The following is a 16316-nucleotide window of genomic DNA, read 5'->3' as shown; positions in this document are numbered from 1 at the left end:
TGGTAATGTGTTCCTTATTTTATGAACATATAGCTATGGAAACAAAAATTATATTACAAATAATCAATAAACAGGTAAAATACAATTTCTTAAGATATGATTGATTGAAAAAACTAGCTTGACCAAAGCCTTTAACCAAAAACTTAAACCTGAAAGTGGACAAACGGATGGACAAAAAAATGAACAGATGAACAAACGAACAGACACACAGACTGAAAAAACATAATGCCCCTACGTGGGGCATAAAAAGTTAAAGCAGTTAAGTTGTTCGAAACTGATATTACACATATTCCTTAGAAATAGAATCAGCTACATGGCAATCTCAACATCGTGACATTGAAACTTTTCAAGTACCAGTTTGATACTACTTATTCACAGCTTAAAGAGTCACTTACTGTATTTTTAAAGTAGGAATAATTTAAGTGTTGGAAATTTTATCTTAAGTATATCAAACTTAAATGACTCTTAAAATTGCATATATCTCTTAGGTGCATTGAGGTTGATACTCGCGCTAAAGATTCATAATGTCCTTTGTAAATTGCATGTATTTTTAAGAGATACATTTGTATGTACTAGCAGTCTTGAGGCTTGTATAAATACAATGCATAATCATAATGTAAAGTTATATTACAGTACATTGTACATTGCTATATGTGACAAATGTCCTAGCATGCATTAGTGATGTGTAAGCCTTCTATAACACTACATACATAGTATTGTATGTGTTTTAAACATTATACAGGTGCATGCTGAAGGATGCAAAAACAACAATTTAAACTTAACCAATAATTTAAATTTTAATTCTATAGCATTTAATCAGAATGTAGAGAATCATGATTGTTAATCAGTAGAGATAAATAAGAAATAATTATTGCATTGAAGAGTGCATTATCACATTGTCAGAATGACTTTTATTTTATAAAGTTGAAAAATTAAGAATATTTTGTTTTCATTTATAACCTTAATTATGATTGGTCAAATATATTTTCCAAACATCAATGTGATCAGGGTAATTTATTGCAATATGCAACTTTATATCCAAATTACAAATGAATATATTTACCTCATCAAGGTGGCTAAATTTCTGGCAGTGACATCTTCATTGTTTTTCATTTCAGCATATCTTTCACCAAGGGTCTTTGTAGTTTTTAATGACGAATCTTTTTGAGAAGCATTTCTCTCTATTTTTCTTTCCTTTAAAGTTTTGGATCTTTCACGTCTTTTGGATCTAGTTCTTTGGAAATATTGGTCATCATCACCATCTAGTTGATCCAGTTGATCCAACTTGTCAAATATCTGCTCCAATTTGATAGACTTTTTACGATTACGTACAACCAAAGTTTGAGGTTGACTAGAACTTGCATCAGGGACATGATCATAACCCATTATTGAAGTATTATGGCTGTAAATACACAATGGAAAATTACAACCATATCTATATTATACAAGAGTGCACATCCTGAAATGTCTCACCTACTTTACAGATCATGGTTGAATTTATGTTCAACATCATCATATAAACAAAACATAGAAAAGTAAAGAGTGCATAACATGAACCTTACCAAAAACAGTATCGAAAAATTACCAATAGTTTCTTATACATGCTATATTAATATCATTTGAACTCTGATGGATTGCCGTGTCATTGCAGGCAATCATACCACATCAGGGATTCTGAAATTCTCTACACTTGCAATTGATGTTTTGCTATTTTCCTATGAAGGGAAAAATATTGATATCCAATTAATGTCTAAATTGCATGCTAAATAATTTCTTTGAAACAGTTATGTACAAATATATATCATAACTGATTTTCTTCAGTGTTTGCTAATGTTTTTAAAATTTGATTACCTTGGATAATCATGATAATCCTCCATTGGAATGACCTGGTTACCACTGGTTTCCCTTCTGTGGTGTCCATTATTGTATCCTCCAATGTTTGGTTCTTTATCATAACCTAAATAGGAATCATGTGGTTCCATAGTGTCAGGTTGTTTTTCTTCTTCTAGGAATTGGAAAGGATCATTTTCTAAAAGCATAACCAATAAATTAGACAGATTTTTTTTTCATTTGCCTGTGACAAAAATGTTCCTTTTTGTATAGTTGAAAAGCTTGAGAAATGATGCAAACAAGATATAAAAAAGAAGATGTGGTATGATTGCCAATGAGACAACTATCCACAAAAGACCAAAATGACACAGACATTAACAACTATAGGTCACCGTACGGCCTTCAACAATGAGTAAAGCCCATACCCCATAGTCAGCTATAATAGGCCCCAATAAGACAATGTAAAACAATTCAAACGAGAAAACTAACGGCCTTATTTATTTTAAAAAAATGAATGAAAAACAAATATGTAACAAATAAACAAACGACAACCACTGAATTACAGGCTCCTGACTTGGGACAGGCACATTCATAAATAATGTGGCGGGGTTAAACATGTTAGCGGGATCCCAACCCTCCCCCTAACCTGGGACAGTGGTATAAGCCCTGTTAAAATCCCTTTTTCATTTATTTTTTTTCAGATCTTAAAATTTAAATAAAATATCCTTGTCTGCTTGTGATGCATCCATTAAAAAATACTTCCATTTTCCATCTTTCTTTTCTATTGTTACAGAAACACTAAATTAATATTCCTTGATCCAACAGTATTTGACATAAATATGGGAAGTTAACTGATTAAGTCATTAAAAAGCAGTGTCCAATATATATAATGCCATAGTAATGTTTTGGTGTCATTTATTTTAAAGCATGCACAAAACCAATTTTATCATTGAAAAAGATAAACTTTATGTTAAATTAGTATTTGCAGGGTTAACTTTAATATCCTGTAGTGGAAAAATAGGTTTTGCCTGAATTTGAAATCAAAATTTGATTTCCCTGTTCTGTACTATGTTGTACATATATGCAGATATGTGTCCTATTCCAGCGAATAAATATACTCTTGTCAATGAAGATTCAAATAAATGGAGAATGCGTCTATTGGACACAGATGAAGCCCTGCCTACATATCACATATATGAAGAGGCATAACTCCAGAACTGTAAAAGTGAAGCCACTTAGTTTCAAACTTGATCTGTGTAATGCAGTAATAAGCATTGCTGTATATAAGTTTAATAACATTTGGTTGAGGCAAACTAAAGTTAGAGAACAGAACCAATTTTTGGGGTGTACACAATGGACTGATGGTACAGACAAGGGTCATACCACTTTTGTGTAGTGGTGGGCATAAAAATGGAAATTCTCTTTCACATTTGTTGAAAATTTAATGAACCATATTTTAACACTCTGATTTGTTCTATTCTTGTTAACTGGAGTTAACCTGTTAACCAACATAATGACTTCTGGTCTGTAACAATAGAGGATACAAATTTTAGCCTGTTCAAGGCATATATACGGTATGTTCTTTGAATTTGACCTTATTAATGATAGGATGGTCCGTTTTCCTACTGTGGTTCTTTGGCCAAAGAAATATCTGATATCTCTATGTGGAATACTAAGATATAAAATTCTTGGTTGTCAATTAGTGGTGGCAATATTTTTTGTTCAGATTGTTTTTGCTTAGATCATTTAAAATAATATAGTCACATTTACATAAAGATGTTCTCTCAGTGAAGTTGAATGAAAACAGGCACTAAAAATTACATACATTCCTCTTTCATGCAAAATCTTTAAAAAAAAATCTACATTAAAGATAAACATTTACTTACTTACATATATAAATTAAACTTATCATCTATCCATTTGAATGTGTGGTCATAAACCATGTCAAACTGTTTGACACACTTCATGAACTTAAATATCTTATTTGAGTTTGAATGTCCTGAAGCTATTTAAATGGACATAGTGAATTGAATTAAAACTTATGTACTGGTCAAGCATAAAAAAATGTGTGTATGTACAAATACCTGGATTTTCACCTATCAAAGGTGTACACACATCTATCCCATTTTCATCAGAGTTATTTACAATACTAGCCATGTTTGTTTACATCCTGAAACGTCAAATTCATTTTACCTAATTTCTCAATATGAACTTTCCTATTTTGCCTTACAGAAGAGTCCATTGTTTAATTTTGGGTGAAATTGCATTGTCTCCCTTACTTTCTATTTTAATTTCCTAATGATAGGAAACTTTCTTGTACAATGTATATATTTTCTAAGACTCATTTTTACTGTAGCAAATTGTGTTCAACTAGCAATGCTGTTTAGAAAATAAGTAAGGGAAATATCTAATGGGTAGAAGCAAGTAAAAGCAAGACAACTTCAGATAAAATTAGTTAAAAAATTACAGAATTTTTACTAAAAAAATTAAACTTCAAAAAGTGAAAAGAAAAAAAAACCAAACCATTGCCTGTGATCATATATGAAAATCATCTAATATGAAAAGTAGCTTGTTTTAAAGTTATATCAGATCATGAAACACAAGCCCCTTATAACTCTAATATCTCTGCTTTATGATTAATCCAAAACCATCAAAGTTGGAACCCTTCTTTTCGCTGGGTTGGGACCCTCCCCCTTTTAAAAATGGCTGGTGCATTAACAGTATGGGGTAAGACAGATAAATATGATGAATTAAAAACAATTGTAGTTAAAATGAAATACAAATCTTTGCATGACCTTTACTATCTACCTAGCTTCAAATTCAATATTAAACACTTGGTGCAACCTACAAGTGATATTTGAAATTTTAAAGAATAAAAATAAAATAAAATAATATCAGTTTGATTAAATTTTTCATTCACATATTTTAATATCAGTAGAGGGCTGATGGGCTGATCCAACCATTTTAAATAAGTCCCCATTCAAATGCATTGATCGTCCCAAATAATAGGGGGGGGGGGGGGGGTTCAAACCCCAGAACCCTCCCCTGGATCTGCCATTCAGATATAGCTAAAATAATGTAAAACTTTTTAATATTCATTCACAAAAGGGTAAAAATACAGCTCATAGTTGTTTCTTTGCCTTACCTTGGTTATACTTCGACTATTAACCAAAGAGATTACATACATAAACATTCATATCAGTTGTCACCTTTAGTTCAATACCACCTTATTTATGATTTTTTTTGTCTAAAACTACTCTTAAAGTTTACTTACTGTATTTTATCTTCTTTTTTATTCCTCAAAGTTGAAATGTTCAAATTGTCCTATGGTTCATTTCCTTGTATCATAAATTGTAGTTTTGTTTAAAGAAATGTTACCAAATTGTAATTCATCAAATTTTACATAAAACCTATTGATCAAACACAACAACGAAATAACAGGTAATATTAGCCTTTCAGTTTTTTGTAAAATAGATTTTTATTTTATTTGAAATATAACTTTGCCAATATTTTTGTAATGAATACCCTATAGATCTTACATTAATTTCCATAATTATCCTGTCAATATATACCCAAAAATTTACAACAGTTGCATGCAGTAATCATTGCTTTATAAATAGCAATATTTTTTAGGATCAAGATTTAATTTATGCTTCTTATTTGATAGTGAATTGAAAACAAAATAAAATAAAATTACTTTTATCTTGTCTTTTAACGGCTTCATTCGTTGAAATAATTCAGTATAAGCTAGGTTGGGAATACTTGTCTTTTAATTATTAGAGTTATCTCCCCTTTTCTCTTTGATAAAGACATTAGAATGTATTTTCTTCATAAAATATGACAAAAATATATATGTAGTTATATATTTTAAAAGACATCAGTCAAAATTATTAATCATGAACTACATTATTAAATTCAAGTTGAGTTCCCTTTCAACCAGCCTTTTACATGTATTATATTTTAGACTATTATATATGATTTCTTTTACCATGATTACAATGAATTTATAAACAATAATGATTCTGAGTACTTCCTTCCTACTGATCATATAGTAGAGTCTACTTGTCGGAACATTATTGACAAATCAATTGTACTGTATATAACTATTTTACTGTCTCAAATTTCAGTATGTAAGTTCTTCCTAAGAGATACTTCAGAGTAATTGAAGTTCGTATGAAGTACTGTCAGTAAGTAATTGCTTAGTACTAAAAAGAACTATTAACATGCGCGTGAGAAAGTAATACTGGTTCAACATGTCCATATCAACAATCTGCTATCAGTTCCCATTAATGCCACTTTTCAATTCAAGCTTCACAGTTTTGAAGAAAAAAATTATGCATGTTCTTAAAAAAACACCTCTAAATTGACATATATACATTATATAACTTTTATGTTTCAAATAGAAGTTTCTTTACAACATAAGTTTCAAATAGAAGAAACATGCATGCTATAATTTCTTTTCCAATACAGCAATTTTACAGTAGGAACAGATCCAGCAATTTTTAAAAAAGGGGGGTCCCAACCCTGGATAATAGGGGGTTCAAACCATATGTCCCGATTCAAATGCATTGATCCTCCCTCCAAAAAAGGGGGGTACATACCCCCAAAACCCCACCCCCTGGATCTACCAATGTACAGTATCTGTTCCTTACAGAATAAAAGGAATAGAATGTTTGCTCCAACAGAAACAAATTTTTGCATTATTTATAACTATCCAGGGGAACTTTTGTTAGGCCGAACAATTAATTTACGATGACATATGCAGATAATTTATCAAACAAGAATTATCAACTATTAAGTTTATAAACCTTATCACTTGATGTACTGGTAGCCAAATACAATGACAAATCATTCAATCAAGAAAACATCTTTATATAGGATTGTGTTGGGTATCTTATATTAGCACTTCATGTCACCAATTCCACTTATTCTGAGCTGTACATTACTAATTACCCTTCCTTAATCTAACAGTTTTATAATTGAAACTAAAACCAAACAATTGACAGTATCAGGCAAAATAAAGGCAGGTGTATCCACTGTATATCCTAATATGGAGCAGTTCATATTAGTTGTACGGTATAAAAGTTTAAACAGTGTGTTAATTCCAATAGCCTGCTTTCACTTTAAAATTTCCCACCAGTTTGAGCATTAATTATTTAACTGATAATATATAACATAAAAACATTCCTTACCTTTAATCATCCAACTCTGTATCAACGTTTTCAACAAATAAAATTTAAATCTATGTAATATTAAAGTTCATTCATCGTGACATTAAATTCTAAATAAACTCATACAAAAGCAATTACTCACCACTTGTAAATATGAAAATAGTTCATGTCCTTTTCTTGATCACGTTGATTATTTACACCGATATGATATTGATATTTTCGATAATTATGATTTGAATATTACTTCCTAGATATTGAGCTCTACGTAAGGGAGGCAATAGCAATGTAAATCTTTGTTGTTGTTTGTATTGATTTCAATAGGATCAATTTCTCTACTGTCCTTGGATTGGGTTAAATCCAGGTAACAAGGTAATTGTTAGGGGACTTACTTTCCCTGTCATAACAATAAGAACGAAGATTATACCAAACTCTTGAATAGGAAATCGTTACTTTATATTTGAATTGATGTGTGAAAGTTTATAAACTACTTTGTAATAAGTCAGAACATTATTTCCTCAAGTCAATATACCAATATTGTTCATGTGTTAGTCCCTGCAGCTCAAGTCAAATAAATTTTTTGTCACTTAATGATAAACAAAGCTTAGGATCAACCCATTCTTTACCCAATTCCTTAATACACTATGGTTGAAATATTGATAAAATTTCTGATAACGATTATTAAACAAAGGATAATGATAAAAAAGGTGAAGAAATATGTTAAAACATACGCACCAATGCATTAAAAAGGGGGATGCAAAACAGTTGCTATAAGCTTGGCCTTAAAATCAACTTTAGAATTTAAATATAGGACATTGCATGGGTGAAAAAGCAGGCCTGAAATAAATTGTGAAGAAATCTAACACTAACAATACTTTAAATGGCATTGCTACAATGGGTTTTATGATGTTCAGTTACACCCCTATCTACAATGTATTTATTCAAGAGTAAATTTATCTTTACAATGTCTTTAAAAAATAAATTGTTGCAAATTATTCACTCAGAATTACTTTTATCATTAAAGTTTCATATCTAAATATATTAAAATACATGGAACTGCTAAAAATTATGAAAAACATTCTCATATATCTAAGAATTGTCCTCTTTGATTCCCTATTTATATAAGACTCTCTAATATGTATATGCAAGCTCATGTATGCATGTATGTATAAATCTTACCTAATGTTTGCTTATTGATTATAACTTTAATGGGACTTATATATTAAAACTAGTGTTTTAAAGTCTATAATAGTTTGTCTCAATTGATAAATCAATCAATATTAAGTTGATCTGTGTGTGAAAATTTCCACAATTAGAGTTTAAAAATTGATTTTGAATTGTAAAATTTTATCTAAATAAAATCACTCTAAACTCAGAGTTAACTAAACTTAGATAAATCAAATAATTAACATTAACACATTTTGTTGTTTCAATGCGAAAGAGATAACAAGAAATGCTATCTTTTAACCAGAAAAGTAGGAGGAAAAATCAACATCACATTTCCAATATATCACATGAATCTAACCCAAATAATCTAGTAGGACTATTCTGATCACTACATCAATGTCTATTAACATAGATATTGGGAGACAGCAACTGAGGGCTTGAATTATTTGATTTAACCAAAATCATGACCTTCCAACTTAATATCCATTACACTGTTTTACTGTCCATTTTAAGTCATGAATCCATGTACAAGTTTTTAACATTTTGTAAAATGTTTAAATTTCAGCTCTTAACCTTGTCAATAAAAATCTACAGGTTTAAACAAATATATATACATATTGTTATATTTCAGGTAAGATGTAGGTTTAAATACCTTGCTGTGAATGTCTTAAAAAAACCAACATTAATTCATAGCCTCATTGCTTTCTATGTTTATTTCTGCAATATTAAAGAATTTATTGGGTCTTGTCTTAAGTATGAACTAAGTAGCAGTCATTTCATGTTAAAACTTTACCTTATCTTGGCTTGTGCTGAAACTTAACACACCATTAATTGAATACAAAAGTAAACTGGTTCCTTGAAGTTTGGTAGTACAAAAACAGCCACTTCTGATTTGAGCAACAGGCAAAACATACTCTTATATTTCCATTACATATATCAAATATTGTTTTTTTTATTCAAAAGAAACTTTCCAAAAGGGTTTTCCACTGATTCCAAATGTTTTGGCTGTCATTTGATACCAACATTTTCCCCCAAAGGTTTAACTCTTTTACAAAGTTACAGTTGTGCATTGTAACTAGCTCTTTTTTCACATATGTACTAACTTCTTGTAAAAAATAAGAAGTTGTGGTATGATTGAAAATAAGACAACTCTCCACAAGAGACCAAATGACACAGAAATTACCAACTATATTTTATATTACCTACAACCTTCAACAATGAGCAAACACATACAGCATAGACTTCTATAAAGAACCCCGAAATGACAAATGTAAAACAATTTAAAAGTGAAAACTAACTGCCTGATTTATGTACAAAAAAATGAAGGAAAAACAAATATGATAAACAGCAACAAAAGACACCACTGAACTACAGGCTCCTGACTTTGGATAGGCACATACAGAATGTTGCGGGGTTAACTGATTTGAAGGTAGCAACCTTCCCTAACCATTGTCAGTGGTGTAACAGTACAACATAAGAACACGCAATAAAAATCAATACACCTTATCGCTATTTGTCCGCCATTGCTGGAAATCACACAGGTTCCCGTAAAATTTTGACGTCATAAAACAAAATGTCTGACGCCACAATGGAAAAGTGATTGTTGTTGACGTCAAAAGTTCAAGCGGACGGGTCAGCCGGGAATAGCGATAAGGTGTATTAAAAAGGGCTCAACTCATCGGATCGATCCAAAACAGAAATACATCAAGCAAAAACACATTCAGAATGTGGCAGGGTACTTATACATACAAAAATGACACTAACTACAGATTTGAGAGTACTGACAGCTAGTTCAAAGCCAATAACAACTTATAAAAAACATGCATCTAAAACTGAAATATTCTTTCTCACTGAGCCTAATTTAGTGGTTCTATAACTTAATAATGAGGCAGATATGTTCCTATTCTTAATAACCTGACTAATTACAATACTATAATATAACGAAAAAGTAAGCAGAGAAAAGTCAAAATATAATTTATTAAATAACAAACAATCACAGACAAAAACAATATTACACAAATGAAAACATAATAAGATAAAAACTTAACAAATAATATAAAATTAAAAGAAATTTTACCTTAACTGTTGATTGTCAGGCTAAATATTGTAAAACTCTCAAGAATCACAGCTAAAACTTTATACATGTGTACTAAATGCAATTTCACAAACATCAAAGGTAGTAAAATCTTAAGGTTATGTCTTTAGGCATGTGTAAAAATATTTAACTTTTTTTAAATAAAGATAACAATGATAAAAATAGATAAAACATATTTTAAAAGAGACTTCAAATGTGTATAAGTTTTAATTTAAAATGTTAAATAATGGGTTCATTATTAATTGGGGATACTCATTTTCACAGATTTCATTGGTAAAGCCTAATGGTGAATCATGAGTTTAAGTGTTCAACTAAATACAAATTTCTTATTGGCTTGTATACAGAATTTGTTAGAATCTTAAAAAACAATAATAATTCAAAATCTTTAAAAACTAGTTCTACTAAAATGAGTATATACACAGAATACAAAAAAAATGATACGAGAAACATAATCAAATGAATGAACTACTATTGCAGTTTGAAATACCGTCTGTTTGTCTTTTGAGATCTTTCTGACGGAGAACAAATTATTTTTTGATTATTTTATTTTTTTTATAGATTATGGTTATTAATAGTATTTATTTTTTAAAGTTTCAAGCTCTGCTTTTATGTATACATTACATCTGAATCAACAGCATACATTCAGAGTATGATTATTGCTTAAATTCTTTACCTTCATATTGAATTTGATCTAGGTGAGGCTCTATGTAAAAGTCTTGTTCTGCAAACCTCACTCTTAATCCTTTGTGTGTTTTTTCTGCCATTGTTCTTGAAATAGTACATGTATTACCCTCACTTATAATTAATTAAACATTTCACAGATAATCGTTTTATTTTTTGAGTAAGTCATCAGAAGAACCTGATTGTTAATCCTTTGAGAATTTTTTTCCCATCATTCTTGGAAAAAATAGTATCTTCACCTATGCATAATTTCATAATTCACTGATAATCACATATTAGATGTAAGCATTAAGTTAACAATGGCAGTTTCCTCTGTAGAACACTTGTGTTTGACATTTTGCATTATGATTTGAGTCTTGAGTAAACAATGGCAGTCTCGTCTGTTAAAGCACTTGGAGAATGAAAATGAAATATTTCAGTATTTGAGAAAACAAAACATTTTGTCATCCATTAAGAATTAGTTGCATCTAAGTGTTCTAGGATTTCATTGAGCTGAGCTACAAGGAACTGCTTGTCTCTTCCTTCCTGTTAAAATAGAAATGTATCAATATCAACAAGTTCAATCACTAAGACAGGAACAAGTACTTGTTTGCTCTAATATAAAAAAAACAAATATTGTAGATAAACATTTATGGGTTTTACTCATTGTTGAAGGCCATACGGTGACCGTAAGTTGATAATTTATGTGTCATTTGGTCCCTTGAAGAGAGTTGTCACATTGGTAATTGTACCATATCTTCTTTTTTTATAATGACCAAACATGAATTTGAAAAACGCCAGTGAACTTTCTTTATACATAATAAATAACAAAAAACAATCAGGAAAAACTCAATTGATGTAAGCTATCTTAAAAGATTGACCATTGAATACAATATTTTGATTCCTGTAAACTTCTTTTTGAATCTTTTAGTTTGTAAGGTCAACCATACTTCTATGATACTGTCACTAATATTTTATTATACATGTATTATAATCAGTTTAGTACTCCTTTGGAGATATTGATATGGAGAGCCTTGGTGTAGTGGTTAGCACATCCGACTTCTAACACAAAGGTTCCTGGTTCGATTCCCGTTCCTAACGAAAATTTTCAGCTCTCCCTCGACACCATTTGCCAGTAAGGTATTGAGAAACAATGATAGTCCGTAGGAAGGGGACGATAAATGGCTGAACCATGTTAAGAATGAGCCATATCTCTTGCACGTAAAAGACACTGTTGTAGATTTTGAAAAAGAGCAGGCTAATGCTGCTACAAGGCAGCATCCGCACCCGCAAAAGTGGAAAGGGATTACTGTGGATTCATTTATTTTCGTTGGTACCAATTTTCGTGGATTTAGAAAAACTTGCATATTCGTGGATATTGAATTTCGTGGTTTTGCTGAAGTCTTCATTCAAACCTATAGAAAAATTATCATTGGTTGAATATTTAATTTCGTGGTTTGACTGTGCCCACGAAATCCACGAAAATTTGTATCCAACGAATAATAATGAATCCACAGTAATATAAGTTGTAATAACTTGTTTCCCAATCCACTATAAACAAATATGTTTAAACTAAACTTAGATGTAATAGTAATGCTTTTGTGTAATTTACCTCAGTAAGCTCTTCTTGAATTAGTTCTGCCTGTCTCTTGCTTCCCTCTTTAGATGCCCAGTAACCATACATTATGGAACTGAAATAATAAACCAAGTCCCTACATTCACATCAAAACCAAAAACAATAGAAGAGACCCCCAGTAATCATATATTATAGAACTGAAATGTTACACAAAATCACTACATTTACATCAAAACAAAATGAAGAGCTGTCATAACAATATTTACTTAATTATGGTGCAGATAAAAATTTCTTTATTTCAAACTTTAAAATTTTTTTTTTTTATTATATTTTCTAGTTTTAAAGATTGGAAATACAATGTATAGCTATATTCTCTGTTTATATGTAATTATTAAAAAATATTAAATTACCAGACTACAAGAATTGCTGGAATGAGGAAAGCTGTTGATCCAAGCACTCTGAAAACTTTGACTGCTGCTGAAGGCCAAGTCTGTATTTCGTTAGGAATGACATCAAAGAATACAAAACCTCCCATGTATTGTCTAAATGGGCCACAACTCTGGGATGGGGAAATACTGAAATATGTTAAATAAATAAACTTTCGGAATGGCATATACCGGTAGATATAAAAGACAGTAATATTCTGATAATAAATGTTTATATATGAACTATAAACTGCCAAAATTGAGATTGTAATTAAAGAACCTGAGTGAGTGAGCTCACATATCCCCCCCCCCCCCCCCCCCCATATATTGTCACTGGACAAATAAAATAACACTAAGAAAAAAATTGAACCATAATTTCATGTTGATAAGCACATCAACATAGTATGTCCTTATTATCTAAAAAGTTTCATGCAATTCTGTTGTGATGTTTCAGGAGTTTTGATGACAAACTGTTGCAGTAGTATATTGAGGCAAATAAGATAAAAGGGGAAAAACTCCTAGGAAAAAATTTGAATCATAATTTCCTGTTGATATGCACATCTACATAGAATGTCCTTATTATCTAAAAAGGTTTCATGAAATTCTGTTGTGTGGTTCCCAGAGGAGTTGCGATGACAAGAACAGGACTGACGGACTGACAGACAGACTGATGGAAGGAGGGACAAGTCAAAAACATTATACCCTCCGCAACTTCATTGTGCGGGGTATAAAAACTGTAATAATGACTAACATATAAACTGTCTAGTTGTAAAATATCATATTAATGGTAAAAAAAAGTATTAAGAAACTACATGTATATGGATGACCCACAAGAAAGTCACGGTAAATAAGCTGATGTGTATAAAGTGCATGGTACACTCTCAATGTGTATATTGAAATTTCTGCAAGAATGAAATGGGATATTTCAAAGGCTTTAGTTCAATCAAATGAAAATGAAATGTCTCAGTAGAAAACTTGCATGAGGATACCCTTAATCATATAAATATTGTGTCAAACATGCTTGTTAAACTCTCGAATGACAAACAAGAAAATTTTCAAAATAAAAAAAAAGGTCTATAATAATTTGAATTTGCCTTGTAGTTTGGTATTTTTTATATACTTTTTCACCAATCCTTATAACAGTGATTAATTTGTAGTATGAACTAGAGCTAGTTTATGATATCTAAAAAAATCTTTCTATTTTTCTGACTTTCAAAGTCCAATACCTCTGGAATGATGTATCAGAATTGTTTTTAAATTGAAAATTGTGTTATGAATACTAATTCCAACAATGATGTTAAGTTTCAAACAAATCAATCCACGCAAACTCGAATAAAAAGTTACTTGAATCTGATAATAAAAATCCTGCAACACATAAACTACAATCCAGAAAAATAAAAAAAATTGAAATGGATCCTTTTATGAATCCTACAAATAATAAAGTTTAGAATAACTCCATTATGACATACTGTCGTAAGTGTTAAGTAGGTAAAATGAAAATCCTGATATGGAAATTAAAACAAATTCTCACAAAAGTCCATTTTGTGTCACAAAAGTCGATTTTGTATGCAAATTAGTTCACAGAATCCAAACTAAACTAATTTGCATACAAAATTGACTTTTGTCGCCCAATTTTCAAATTAGGTAACAAAAGTAAAGTCTGTGTTACAAAAATGAATTTTGTCATGACATTTGTACACTGAAAGATAATTTTGTATGACAAAATTTTAAATTTGTAGTATGCTACAAATTTTGTTAAACTGAACTTATTTTTGTTGAACAAAACTCACTTTTGTCCGTACAAAATTGAATTTCGAGTACAAAACCACAAGAGTCCCATTCGACGCCCTGTAGCTATAGGTAATGGATCAACCTTTCGTTCAGTATAAAGCTGCGTTTATATTTACACCACAGTGATCCACAGTATGTAACACAAAGTCAAGTTCCGTCCTAATATGTGTATGATTTTTGCAACTAGATACAACAAACAAATTCATTCTCAATCATTCCATTACCGATGTGAATTTTCTTCAATATTCTGAATCTTTGGATTTTTATTTAAAAATCTTGGCCACTGAGCAATTTGATCAATATAAAGTTTCATAAACAAACAAAATATGCAGTAAAACGTGTGATTTTTTTTTTTAATAAAAACCCCACAGTTTTCATGTTCTAAAGCCACATTGATGTAATTAAAAATCGCAAAGAAAATCAAAAATTAAAGTGTTGTTGACTTTAGATGCGTTTGACAATAAGTGTTACTGTAGGTCCTTATATGTAAAAAAGAAGATGTGGTATGATTGCCCAATGAGACAACTGTCCACAAGAGACCAAAATGACACAGAAATGAACAACTATAGGTCACTGTACAGCCTTCAACAATGAGCAAAGCCCATACCGCATAGTCAGCTATAAAAGGCCCCAAAATGACAATGTAAAACAATTCAAACGAGAAAACTATCTTTATAGTTTGTACATATATTATATATATACCTCGTCACATTTTACAATACTTATAAATACTTGCCTTTCATTTTCTGTAGAGTTATTGTTGAATTCAATCTAGAAAAGTGCCTTTGACGCATCTTATTATCACATAAGCAACACAAAGGGTGCCACATGTGGAGCAGGATCTGCTTACCCTTCTGGAGTTTTTGGTTGGGTTCGTGTTGCTTATTCTTTAGTTTTCTATGTTGTGTCATGTGTACTATTGTTTGTCCATTTGTCTTTTTCATTTTCAGCCATGGCGTTGTCAGTTTATTTTAAATTTATGAGTTTGACTGTCCCTTTGGTATCTTTCGTCCCTCTTTTATTATATAAATAAGTGCTATTTGCATTTTATAAAGGCAAAACACACAGTCCCTACATAAAACTAATAGGATAATTAGAAACTCTTCATCCATGTCCCAATGTATAAAAAGTAATCAATTATAGGTCAAGGTGCAGTCTTCAACACATGACCTTGGCTCACATAGATTAGCATGCTATAAAGGGCACCAAAAATGCAAAACAATTCAAACAGGAAAACCAATGGTGTAAACTAGATAAATAAACAAGAAACACCTATGAACCTCATCAACAATGGACAACCAAATATAGTCTGTCATGTTGACTCTCCTGGATTTATTTTATCTGAAAATTAACCCTGTGTCTATTGGTGTTATGATTAACATGCAAATAGGTATGCTACCTTACATAATTTCATGGTTATTTTGTCTGCATTTTGGTACATAGTAACTCTAATACCACATAAATCATTTTGGTACATAGTAACTCTAATACCACATAAATCATTTTGGTACATAGTAACTCTAATACCACATATATCATTTTGGTACATAGTAACTCTAATACCAAATAAATCATTATTAAATTATTTATTTTAGAAAGGTTTG

At 30.5% G+C, this 16316-nt stretch overlaps 2 protein-coding genes across 7 annotated transcripts in view; both read right to left on the bottom strand.

Annotated features, from left to right (window-relative positions):
• Positions 1-11259, bottom strand: part of LOC139487677 (transmembrane channel-like protein 7) — a 34461-nt gene extending 23202 nt beyond the window's left edge. Inside the window, exons 1-3 of one of the 6 annotated variants that reach the window (XM_071272641.1) lie at positions 10934-11259; positions 1852-2029; positions 1064-1402 (exon numbers count right to left, since the gene is read on the bottom strand). In XM_071272641.1, coding sequence (XP_071128742.1) covers positions 1064-1402; positions 1852-2029; positions 10934-11024 — 608 coding nt within the window. In that variant the 5' untranslated portion in view covers positions 11025-11259. Of the gene's footprint in view, positions 1-1063; positions 1403-1851; positions 2030-3914; positions 4042-7022; positions 7282-10933 lie in introns of those variants that run through there. The other 5 variants (XM_071272647.1, XM_071272646.1, XM_071272645.1 and 2 more) reach the window with 5 other exon arrangements.
• Positions 11260-11326: 67 nt separating this feature from the next.
• LOC139487678 (transmembrane channel-like protein 7) lies at positions 11327-13073 on the bottom strand. Its single transcript, XM_071272648.1, has 3 exons — positions 12907-13073; positions 12533-12611; positions 11327-11466 (listed from the first exon to the last, which is right to left on the bottom strand). Exons 1-3 carry the CDS (start codon positions 13029-13031, stop codon positions 11392-11394), a joined length of 279 nt encoding a protein of 92 aa, XP_071128749.1. The 5' UTR covers positions 13032-13073; the 3' UTR covers positions 11327-11391.
• Between the last annotated feature and the right edge of the window lie 3243 nt (positions 13074-16316).

The sequence above is a fragment of the Mytilus edulis genome, chromosome 9 (genome assembly GCF_963676685.1).
Source record: "Mytilus edulis chromosome 9, xbMytEdul2.2, whole genome shotgun sequence".
NCBI lineage: Eukaryota > Metazoa > Mollusca > Bivalvia > Mytilida > Mytilidae > Mytilus > Mytilus edulis.
The sequence above is the reverse complement of the archived record's forward strand: the minus strand, read 5'-3'. Positions and strand labels throughout refer to the sequence as shown.

What these genes read in the sequence shown, in the direction of transcription:
- LOC139487678 (XM_071272648.1), bottom strand. Translation starts at nt 13,031, where the DNA reads ATGGGAGGTTTTGTATTCTTTGATGTCATTCCTAACGAAATACAGACT. An exon ending in CCAGCAATTCTTGTAGTCTG is followed by an intron (nt 12,612 to 12,906) that starts GTAATTTAATAT and finishes TTATTATTTCAG; the next exon opens with TTCCATAATGTATGGTTACT. An exon ending in TTCAAGAAGAGCTTACTGAG is followed by an intron (nt 11,467 to 12,532) that starts GTAAATTACACA and finishes CTATTTTAACAG; the next exon opens with GAAGGAAGAGACAAGCAGTT.